Here is a 12,558-nt window from a genome sequence, read left to right as displayed (position 1 = left end):
TGAGGAAACTGGCTTCAGCCATGACCCTTTACTGATTTCTAGCCTGTACAAGAAAGAGCACAGTTCATTTCTTTATCACCAGCCTTGAAACATGAAAAATATACACTGTAGATTTTGCAGCATCTGTCATGTTTCTCATCTGAATATCATTTTAAAATACCCTTTTAGAAATTCTTAGGCCCTCCGATGGGATCTGGCTACTTTCCACCCCATTCTTGTTTCCTAGTTTATATTATGAGCAACGAGGTTGCTATCTACGGGGCTTAAGGAGTGGCCCCACACATCTGCCCTGGAGGGTCCAGGTTGAGAGGACTTGGTTTTCAAATTCCCATGGTAAATGTATTGTTTGGTTGGGGCCATTGCAGGCCATGAAGAAAGCTCATGACTGGGTTGAAGAGGATCAAAGCGTGGTGTCAATAGATGTGACCAAAGGGTCTGAGGAGGAAGAGAAGAAAGAAGGAAAGGAAGAGAAAGCTGAGGAACCTGAAGAAGACAAGGCAGGGGGCAAAGGAGCTAAGACTGTAGAGGTAAATCTACCTGCATCGGCCATAGTTACCTATGATAATTCTATAAGTGAGGAGAGCCATTTTCTATTTACACCACGTCCTACATTCTCGTAAGACTGCAACAGACAATCCAGCTTTCTATCCCAGCGTAGATTTTGTAGCTCCCCCCCCCATAATTTTATAATTTAAAAGCAGAAAGATCTTCCGGAACATAATTGATTTATCTTTATGCAAATGTGTTACTATAAATCGTCTTTATGCTCCCTCGCTAATGAGGCGATTGAAGCCCTCTTTCATTGCCGAGGCTTCTTTCCTGCAGTTCCCTACACTCATATGCATATACTTTATGTCCTGCCTGTGCTCCAAAAGTCATCTTCAATAATTGTTCCTTATGCTGAGCTCCAATTTTAAAGCGACAAGGTAGAGAACTCCAAGGAAAAATGTCCACTGGAGTGCCTTTGGGTATCTTCCCTTCCACGTACCCCACTTACCATAACCTACCTATTCTGTGGCAAGCACCATTCTGACTGCTGAAGACACAAATGTGAATAGCTTTGTCTTATCCCTGGGGACCTAGCAGCATTGTCATTTAGTGACAATGCTGTACACACACACACACACACACACACACACACACACACACACACACACACACACACTTTGTCCGCATGGTTTGTGTTTGTGTGGAGACCAGAGGCTGTCTTTTCTTACCCTCTTCAGTCATTTTCCACCTTATTTTTTGAGGCATCTTCTCACATTAAACCTGGAGCTCACATAGCATTGGCTATGGCCAGTGAGCCCCAGGCATCAGCTCATCTCCATCCTCCTGTCCTGGGGTTCAAGCTGTACAGCACTGATGTAGGTGCTGAGGGTCCACACTCAGGGCCTCACGCTTGTGCCAAAGCACTTTACTGACTAAGCCACCCCCACCTTTGAATTTTATAGGGATACTGGATTACATCATCTAGGTGCTGGGGTATGGCTCAGCGATACAGTATGTGCTTCAAATCCTGTCCAGATTTGAATGTGACAGGGATTTTTTTTGAAAAGAGGCTGCTTAGTGAGTAATTCTCTTGTGTGCATTCATTTCAGGAGGTGTACATGTTATCCATTGAAAGTCTGGCTGAGGTCACTGCACGCTGCATCGAGCAACTGCATAAAGTTGCAGAGTTAATTCTCCATGGACAAGAAGAGGAAAAACCAGCTCAAGACCAAGCAAAAGTTCTGATAAGGTTAATGCAACTTTTAATTCTTACTTTTTAAATTGCGTGTGTGCATGTGTGGACATGTGTGTGCTTGTAGACATGTGTGCATATGTGTGTGTGCCATTCAAATACACATATGCACATACCCTAAACACCTGAAGATTAGGTTTTCATGTTGACTGTTGTTATGGTTTGTTTTAAGGAATAAAGACTCCCTTACGAATACATTATACAGCAATAATAATAATAATGATAATAATAATAATACATAGTTGTTTTGAGATTTAAAAGGAAACACACTAATACATGTTTATTTTAATAGATCAAATTCTTCTAAGCACAGAACATTGAGAGTAATTATATATTCATACCATACCAACAGAGAAAGGACACCCTAATATAACTTCTCAGTTCCCTGAAGACACCCACCACCCTTTTCAGCAACTTTACCTGCCCTGCCTGCTCTGTTCTCTGGGCGTGCTAGCCTCTAATGCAAGACAGTTCGCTGCAGGCTGCATTCCTGAGCCGCACACTGAAGTTCATGTTCTTCAATAAGCAGTTGTTGTTGTTATTAATTTATCTAGTATTATGTAAACATAAATATGCAATATATATATATATATGAAAACAGTTGGAGTGGAATCTTTTTTGAAAATAGAAAATAGTGCTAAAAACATGTCATTAACTTTTATGTATATAATTATATGATGTGAAATTTCAGCAACTGTCCAAATACCCCTTTGTTATTATTAAAACAAGGGATCCAAAGTAACCCCCAAGAAAGGCACACACACACACACACATACACACACACACATACACACACATACACACACATATATACACATACACATACACACATACACACATACACATACACACATACACATACACACACATACACACATATACACATACACATACACACATACACACATACACATACACACATACACATACACACATACACACATATACACACACACATACACATACACACACATACACACACACATACACACACACACACACACACACACACACACACACACACACATCCCCCTCACTCATTATCCACATGCGTTTCGCCAGCTCACTAATTTTACTACATCCGACAAGGCAAATTATGTATTTAGAAATAAACTACACATTATGTGATATTCTAGAGAAATAGTGTATTTTCTTTTTAACACATATGGAAGGAAAAGAGAAAGATTTTAAATTGCTGAGGACAGTGTCTAGCTACTGCCTTGTCTCTGTACGGATCTGAAGGAAGAGAGCTGAGAGTCAGAAGTCCCAGGGCATGAATCCTGAGACATTGCTCTTAGCACCTTTCCCAATTCCCTTGTTCATTCCAACTTTATCCAGCTGCGCTGACCCCTAGAGGGTCAGTCCGTTCAGTGAGTGCCCTCCCACCACCTGCCCAAGAGCACACAGCATAGTTCTCTGCTGTCTTCTGGCCTCACCCACAATGATTTCTTCAGTCAAATTTCAGATGGATGGACGCCTCCATGCGGTTCATCATACCTAATACTTAGGCCCAGGGGTGTGGTTCAGTGGCAAGCCTACTAGCACATGGAGGCCCTAGGTCTACTCCCCAGCATCATACAGGAGGGGAGGGCTGAGGAGATGACTGATTCAGGGAAGTACTTGCCGTGTTCACCTGAGCCTTCAGTCTACATCAACCATACAGAAAAAACCAGATGGGGCTGCGGGCACCTGTAATCTCAGAGCTGGGGAGGTGGAAAGAGAAGGTCCCTACCTCCTCCCCCACCATGTAGCATATGCATATGTAAATACCTATGCACACACACAAGAAAAGAATATATAGGTTAGATAGAGTCTCTATCAAGAAACAAAACAAACCACCTTCTTTGCCCTCAGTAGATCTCCTAACATGCAATAGTCTTAATCCGGAACTTTTGTTTTTCTAATAGCATTTTGTTTACTATAAATTGCACACTGTAATTGTTAGGAGAAAATCAGGCAGAATATACATTGTTTGGTGATCATATTGTTTTCAGTTTTGGTCATCTGTGGTGTCTAAACATTCTGATTAATTTTTGTCTTTCTTGCTTTATTGGAGTAAAGACTTAAAAGTGAACGGCCAAAGAAAAGTTTGAATTTTGACATGTTGTAAGGACGTTTTCTAGGGATTGTTATCTTGAAACAAATAGGAATAACGCATTCAGGATACAAAGAGAACTGGGTGTGCTAGAGCGTGTCTATAGTCTCAGCTCTCTGTAGGCTGAGGCAGGAGGATCTCTGTAAGTCAAGGCAGGCCAGACAGGGACACATAGTGACACACTACCTAAAGGGAAAAGGAGTTGGGTGCTGCCAAGCATGCCCAACACCCTGGGTTGTTACCTAACACCAACAGGGGTGCGTGTGTGTGTGTGTGTGTGTGTGTGCGCGCGCACACGTGCGCGCGCGTTAGCATGCGCGCATGCGCATGGCTGAATGCCTGCATTTGCGTTTTAATCCTTTTTCTACACTCACCACTACGCCCCATGCAGGTTACTTGGCAGGTTCCGTTTAGTCATTAGATGACATGTGAATGAGTGCCTCAGTGAACGTTCATTATTTTAAAATGACCCAAACACTGGAGAAAAGCCACCCACCCTGAGTTTCCACTCCTGTGAAATGAAAAAGATGCTCGAGCCTGATGTTTCCCTGCACATGGCTTCGATTCTAAAAGGAGGGCAAATTAATTAGAGGATTGTTCCTTATTTAAATACGGAAAGATGACTGTGAACCATGGGTGACTGTTGAGGAAGAAATAGAGGGTGCACATTTCTGTAGAGCGACCTCAAACTTGGGCACTGTCCTTTTGACGTCATATTGCCGTTCATGTCACTGCCATGACCTTTACGTTGCTTTACAGAAACTCCCCCACAACCTCTTTTTTTTTTTCTTCTGATTTCAGATTAACCACAGCAATGTGCAATGAAGTAGCCTCCCTATCGAAGAAATTTACAAATGTTTTAACCACTGTTGGGGTAAGAATCCAATTTGGACCATCATTTTCTTACATTGTTGAGGGAAGTGGGGCTGTAAGGAGAAGTCAGGGATTTAGTACCTTTTGGCACAACTCCATAATTACAGCTGTGCCGTCATGCCATTTTCTAAAATCAGGCTGAGGTCCCCTCTCTAAACACCACTAGCCTCGAGCTCGCCTCTGCTTGGGCTGTGGACTCCAGTTTGCTGGCTCAGATGTCTGGACTGTTTGGTGAGCAGTCAGGTCTCCATGGACCTCACTTTATTCATATATCAAAAGGAAGGATGTCAAATGAAGGTTCCTTTCCATTGCTTATTATCCATTATTATATCACTCAAGAATCTTATTAAAATAATTAACTTTAAATATTATCATTCAGTATTGCCCTCAGTCTGATAAGCCACATATAAGACTTTCAAATGGAAAAAAAGAGTGTTGTCAATTAACATCTAAGTGTTTCTGTTCTTAAGATAATAGCTGTGAAGCATTGCATATATTTCTATGTGTGGCTTCTGATTACATATCTAGGTTGTGCCCTTTTCTGTCTCAGCCCTTGTGAGCTGGGGACAAGGCTTAGCAGATGAAGGATTTCTTGTGCAAATGTGAGAATCTGAGTTCAGATCCCCAGAATATGCCTGCAATCTCAGTGCTCTGGAGGGAGACTAGGGGCTCCCCCCAGGGCAAGATGGCTAGCTAGATTAGCCCAATGGGCTAGCCCCAGGTTCAGCAAGAGACCTTGTTTCGGTAAATAAAGAAGAGTGTGATTAAAGAAGACACCAGGCATCAACCTCTGCCTCCATACACGTGTGCACACACATGCCCTCCGCACATGCATGTAAACATGTGTGATCTCCCATAATACACACACATACATGGGGGGAGAAGAAATCAGTCATATTATAAAGCCCCTCCTGAGTAGGGCAGGAGAAGCAAGTGGGAAACACTTCACTTTTATCTTCCTACTTTTAAAGTCCCTAGATGCAAGGTCTGACTCTCTTTCCCAGAGACACAGGAAACAGGCTTTAGTCAAGGTATTTACAATTGCAATGTACAGCATTATAGGAATGACTGGAAGTCTGAAACCAGGGCTATGCTCTCTCTCTTAGGCCTCTGGGGGTGGGCTACAAATGGCTCAGATAAAGGGGAGCTTTATGGAAATTGGTGGAAGATTGTGAACAGCTTTGGAGACCCAGCGACAGAGCTCACTCCCACTCTGAAACATCACTACAATCTGTCTCGTCTTTCACATTCCTTTTTCTGAGTCAGAAGCTTCAGAAAACCACCAACATGGGTCAGAGGGTCAGATGGCCATGTTGGTGTCACTCAGCTGAGGTTGGGGGCAAGATCACCATGTAGATCTGCGTAGCTGCTGGGTTGTAACTGCACTCTAGGCAAAGAGCAGTTCTTAAAAGAAATGGGATCTCTGTCCCCCGTATTTTCACTTAGGACTCTTTGGATAAAGGGTGAGTTAATACAGGCCACCAAACCATTCTGCTGTCAAGAAGTCTGGCTTGCTCATTCTGTCTTGGGCTTAACCTGATTTAGGTTTTCAGCAATGCTGTGTCGTCATCTGTAAGCAGAGTGATGGGGAGATAGAAGCCATTGATAGAGTCATTGGGATGTCGATACGGAAGCACAGCCCTCTACTCCAAGTTACCTGATGACAGGCTATGGTGGGAATGGTGGGTTCCCAAAACAATGTGAGGGCTTTCCTCATCAATTCAGCTTCCAAATTCTTCTGCTGCGTCTCCCCACTTTCTGCAGTTCACTAGCTGAGGACCCCAAGTTCCAAAGAGAGGAGCTGATACACCCAGGCCTCTCCATTGACCTAGCTCCCCACCTGTCAGGTGTTAGACAGATAATCAACTGTTTAGTGTCCCCGCATTGTCTGTGGGGTTTCATATGAATTGTGTGGGGTGGGTTTTTCTCCCGGAGTCAGTGGTATAAGGGACACTGTTTTCTCCTCCTTACACTACATCAGACTCTAGCATAGTGCTTCCCAAAGCATGCCTGGCAACCACCTGAGACCTTGTTAAAATGCAGATTCTTATTCAGCCTGTCTGTGTGAGCTGAGGACAGGGATTTTGCATTGTTAATTAGCCCTAGGGTGGCCAAGCCAAGATCTTTCCTGAGCCAAGGTCTACATTGGCCGGGCCAAGTTTCTGGCAGGTGGGTATGTGCTTGGACTTACAATTGTATGCGTGCCCAAACACAAGCACGGACATTTTCAAGTGCAAACATCAGCAAATGCATGTTGTCCATTTGGAGACGGTGAAAGCTACATCTAAAATGGAGCTCACCACATGCCACAAAGTCCCACTCTGCAGCTCTGAAGAGTCATTTACATCCATCATTGTTTCTGCTCTCCAAAGCAGCCATTATTCATAACTCGAAGCCAACGAGCATGCATTGCTCTCCAGGCTCCGTTTAAATGGCTCACATATCTCATCGATTCTGAAAACCGATGTCATCTTGCTGCCCTTGTTTTGATTGTATCTTAGAGGTTTATTGATAATCACATAAACATGAGAGCAAATTCTATCATGGTTTCTCTGGTTACTTACTAAGGTGGACTTGAGTGTTTGAAGAGGTTCTTCCCCACCCCCTGCCAGACTCCACTGTGCTTTCCTCAAAAGGGCATCAGTCTCTGAAGAGTAATGTCAGTGAAGGAAGTCTTCTCTGGAAAGATATACTTAATTCAGATGCTTTTGTTTGCTTGCCTTCCAGGTACAGGAAGGGAACCCAGACGACTAAGATTGCCCCATTAATGATTCATTCCTGTAGGAGTCAGTTGAGCATTTTAGATAGGGAAGCCTGCTGATTGACAACCGAGTAATAAAAATAAGAATACGATTATCTCTCCCTTCTGGAGCCCTAAAACGGGGCTTCATTCTCCACGCCATACACACACTCGTGGTTTTCAGACCTATTTGAAAGTTCTATTTAAGCATGCTCTCACCGTATTGCTCTTCTGGCAGATAACCTACAGTAACTGTGTTCACAGGCGAGGTGGAGGGACAGGGGGAGAGAGAGATCCAAGAAAACAAGGAACAGACAGACTAGACTACCAGGATGGATAGTTAAGTGAAGGACTGGAAATTCTGAGTCGTCTCAGGGGCTGGAGAGATGACTCAGTAGTTACAAGCGCGTACTACTTCCAAAGGGCCCAAGTTCAGTTCCCAACACCCACATGTTACATATTGAAGATCATGACTGTCTATAATTCCAGGTTCAGAGACTCCAGTGCCCTCTTCTGGCCCCTGAGGGCACCTGGACTCCCAAGCACATACCCCACACCGACATTGTATACAACTAATTTAAAATAAATAGAATAAAGTTCTTAAGAATAAGAATTTCAGTAAGCTATACAGATATCTTATTTGAAATGTGCAGTGAGGTGTGGCACATGTCTGTAATCTCAGTCCCTGGAGGCAGGAGGCAGGAGGATCATGGGTTTGTGCTAGTCTGGACTACACAAAGACCAAAAAGATTATTTTTTAAAAGCACAGTAATAAGATCATGACAAATTCACTATTAACCCTATTCACTATTGTAACCCCAGCTGATCTGGGTGTAGGATGGTGTCAGGCAAATTGGGCAAGTAGGAGACAGAATCCAATTAGCTACCAACTTCCTGCCGTTAAAAAGAGTTTACATTCCTAGCAGTGTGAACTCACGTGAATTGCTCAACCTCCCCGATCACTATTTCCTCATCTGGCCAGTGCGAGGTTCATTGCAGCACCAAACCCCTCCTAGGATTGCTGGTAGAATTAGAGACAGCATCAGGAAGGCACAAAGGCAAAGCCTGCTGGACAGTGAGTGCACTTCCTTCTCTAAGACATTCCTCTACAAAGCGGTATCTTGAGTTTGACGTGCTAAGCCTTACAGTACGAGGCCCTAATCCGCCAATTTCATACGTTCAATTTCACAGAGCAACAAGAAGGCTGAAGTCCTTAACCCCATGATCGATAGCGTGCTTTTAGAGGTAAGTAGCCCTGAGAGAGAAAGTACTCCGAATCAAAGTGAATGTTACAGTTCTTTTTTTCTCATGTCTTCCTCCCAGTCAGGAAGTGTTATTGGAATTCTAAATCCTATCATTCACAGTCTAACAGTCTGTGTGTGTGTGTGTGTGTGTGTGTGTGTGTGTGTGTGTGTGTACATGCACATTTCTGTAACTCAGCCAGCTGTAAAGCGTCTGATAGAGCAGCGATGCCTAATTTTCGAGAATTCCTGATTATAAAAGGAAATGCTAAGCTTGCATGTTATTTCCTGCCACCATTTTCCCCCAGCAGACACAGATTTTCGCTGCCAAGTTTGACACTGTGATTATTGGCTGCAGTGGAGGATTATTACCCACTGGTGATTTTCATAAAAACAGGCGTTTCCCTCCGTTCCTGATAACTTTTAGCTGAGGCTGTTTCAGGTTAACAAAAATGATGTAGAACGTCTGCTCATTCAGCGACAAGCGTAGAGTCCCCTATGAGGGAGGGCTCACTGCCTGACCTGCCTACTCACCAGGACTCTGTAGCAGCAGCTGCACAGATGGGAGGCTCCCTAAGCACTGCTGTGGCTCTATAAAAAAACAAAACAAACAAAAAAAAACCAGGGATGTAAGAGAGAAGCAGTCCCAGATGCCTTCCTAGTTTTAGAGCATGGACATTGTATTCTGCACGTGGGCAGAGTTAGGGAGGATCTTCCACTAGACACTAGGCTGTCATATTCTTGCACATGGGGTAGCCACAGGGCCTCCCAAGCAGCCGTGGAACATGGGCAATGTGCAGTGCCATCATCTTCACAGAGAGGCCAGAGCAAACTCTGGAGAGTGCGTAGCGTCAGGAATGCTGCCCGAGAACCAATGGCAATGCTGCTGGGCACTGTGTCTTGCTATTAAGCAGAACTGTCAGTGGACAAAAATTAACCAAGTGTTGGCAGCCAGTGTCATTGCTTAGGACACAGTCATGCAATGGGGTCAACCAGAAGGGGCAGGAACTGTGGGGACAAGTCCAGTGGACAGACACATCTAATAGAAACCCTGGATGGCAGAATATAGTATAAGAATATAGTATAAGAAAATCTATCTTCTGGAAAGCCAGGCATGGTGCCATATACCAGCAGTCCCAGTACTCAGAGGTCTGAGGCAGGAGGATGGTGAATTCAAAGCCAACACAAGCGATATAGTGAGACTCAGCCTCAATACTCGGTCTCCCACCCCAGATCTCTGTCTTGGCTGCCAGTTTAAACACGTGCATTAGCATATCAATTTACTATATTTGTGCACCACAAATATGGTACCCAATAATTACCCTCTGGCCAAGGAGAGAAACTTACATGTTCTAGATACCCTTCCTAAACTTCATCTGTTGGTCATTTTTTAAAATTATCTCTCCAGGGTCCTCTGTGTGGAGCGTTCTATAAACCGGTTGTGGTTTAGACCCTAGCCGCCTCTGCCCTGTGATTTCAGGACCATGGGGCTGACCTGAGAAAGGGGTGGGTAATACCGGCTATGTATACATACTCACATCCCTTAAAAGCCCGTGGAAATGATTTGACTCATTTTGAATGAGGTCCTTTTGTGAATTTACATAGTTAAGACCTGGGCATACTCCATCCATAAACATGTGTTTGCATTTGCTGCAAGAGGCAGACATTCTGAGAATTTCAAGATATATTTCAGGATGTTGTTGGAACTCAGCACTGGCTGCTCTTCCAGAGGACCTGAGTTCAATTCCCAGCAAACAGTTAGTGACTCACGGCCATCTGAATGGGATCTGATTCCCTCTACTTAGGTTGTTACAAGGTGACAACCATTGAAACTAAACTATGAAAATCCCCTCAGCTGTTTTTCCTTCTTGCAGGGCTGCAATAGCACCACATATGTCCAGGACGCCCTCCAGCTGCTGCTCCCGGTACTGCAGGTCTCCCACATCCACACCAGCTGTTCAAAAGCTACAGCCCAGCCAGATTCCAGCTAGTTCCGTGGCAGGCTACATCTCTTCACTACATACCATTTAAAGGCAACGGACTTCTATGTCACTGGCCAGACCGCCCATCTGAGGATACTACAAGCAACTTTTGCACAGTTTTGAAAATACAGAGAGTTAGCATTTCTCTTAACATATACTGTTTTATCAATAATTGTTTTCTTTAAGTTAACTTAAACGTGTACTTGTTATATTGAAGTTTTCCTTTAATTTGCAGTTCATTCACAAATATATCTGTTTTCCTGGTCAACCAGACGATATTTAGAAATCCATAGGGAGACCCTAGATTTTTGTTCGGCTTTGAAATGTCTGCCTTTCTGTGCCCTATTTTTTTCTAAAACATGGATTTAAGTAAGTTCTTCTACTGAACTTCATTTTGTTGCACAAATGTCGTAAACAAAAATAACACTACTTATTTGGTTTAAAAAGGGACATAAATATCTTTTTTTAGTCATTCATTTTGTGACAAGAATTATTGAACACTTACTATGTGTTTACCATAAAGGAATATAATACCACTCCAAAAGAGATGTGTTCTTCAAGATGGCTTATAATAACCATTAGCATACTTTAAGATACTACATAAGATGGTCTCTAAACCTTAAAGTGCTTGAAGAACCAAGTAAATGAGTAGTTGTTTGAAATGTGTAACCCTTCAATGAATTATAATTTTCAACCTCTTTGACCTTTTTTTTTTAAAGACCAGATTACCTCTGGAGTAAAAATATGTTTGAAAGGGGGTATAAAGGAGTTTATTTATTTTTGAGATGGGATCTCACTATGTAGCCTTGGCCTGCCTGGAACACTCGAAGATCTGCCTGCCTCGGCCTCCCAAGTACTAGGATCAAAGGTGTGCACAACTACACCTGCCTGGCCTGAAGACATTTTAGTTTAGGGTATATTACAAAGCTGAGGAGCATGTCAATAGAAAACTAAAGGCATTTTAGCCAAGTAGAAATCCCTGCATTTCAAAAATGCCCACTAACCCGGTCGGTCACATGCACGGTGCTGGCAAAAGGTGGAAAGTTATAAGTTGGCCAAGTGGGGTATTGATCCAGGGAGATGCTTCGAAAGCCTTGCAGGCAGCAGTGGTACTGATGCTGGGCTCTCCTGAGACACAGCATCCTAACAGGCTGAGAGTCTCTGGCAGGCTTCTGTCTGAGACCATCAATGACGGTTCCTACCAGAGTGTCCAAAATAGTCCCACCCAGTGGCTCATCCCAGGGCAAATGATGCCTGTAGTCTGGAAAGGGAGAACGTCCTCCTTTGTGTTTGCTTTGTCCCTGTGGTAGAGCCAGCTGCCCCTGTCCCCTATGGGCCACGTAGACATTTGCATACTCTTAGTAGCATTTCTGTGTGTCTGTGTTTTGTTTTTCAGCTGTGTGTCTCCTGAAATGACCAAATAAAAACACAAGGACAATTTATTTGCAACCTAGAAAAATAAAATTCTCTTAAAAAACAAACAAACAAGTGAAGGTGTGGTGCCTCATTTCCTGGGCATCTGGAATGCTTCTGACGTTGTGTGGTGGTGACTAACGGCTGGCCATGTCATAGCCACCTCCATGATAATGCTTACACATAGAGCAGAAGGAACAATCTAGATTTGTAATCTTCGCATCAGAGGGATTTGTACATTAACTAGAACTATGAAAGAAAAACCCCCACGGCATTAGATTCTCAGACTTAGTCTCTCAGCCATCAGTGCTGGGGCGGTGGCTCAACCAGCGAAGTGTTGAGAAAGCATAGTGACCAGAGTTTGGATCCCCAGGGTCCAGGTAAAGTCTGCGGCACACCTGTAATCCCAGCAGGGGGAGGTAGAGACAGGAGGATCCCTGGGGCTCACCGGCCAGCCAGGGTAACCAATTGGG

At 43.7% G+C, this 12,558-nt stretch overlaps 1 protein-coding gene across 3 annotated transcripts in view; it reads left to right on the top strand.

The window, feature by feature from the left end:
- Positions 1–12,157, top strand: part of Fam114a1 (family with sequence similarity 114, member A1) — a 70,522-nt gene extending 58,365 nt beyond the window's left edge. For 2 of the 3 annotated variants that reach the window (XM_087584059.1, XM_087584058.1), the window contains 5 exons: positions 366–527; positions 1,599–1,738; positions 4,638–4,710; positions 8,641–8,694; positions 10,565–12,157. In XM_087584059.1, the coding sequence (XP_087440185.1) occupies positions 366–527; positions 1,599–1,738; positions 4,638–4,710; positions 8,641–8,694; positions 10,565–10,681 (546 nt within the window). In that variant the 3' untranslated portion in view covers positions 10,682–12,157. 3 annotated transcript variants of the gene reach the window in all.
- The last annotated feature ends 401 nt before the right edge of the window (positions 12,158–12,558 follow it).

The sequence above is a fragment of the Rattus norvegicus genome, chromosome 14, assembly GCF_021556685.1.
Source record: "Rattus norvegicus strain SHRSP/BbbUtx chromosome 14, alternate assembly SHRSP_T2T, whole genome shotgun sequence".
In the NCBI taxonomy this organism is placed as follows: domain Eukaryota; kingdom Metazoa; phylum Chordata; class Mammalia; order Rodentia; family Muridae; genus Rattus; species Rattus norvegicus.
The sequence above is the reverse complement of the archived record's forward strand: the minus strand, read 5'-3'. Positions and strand labels throughout refer to the sequence as shown.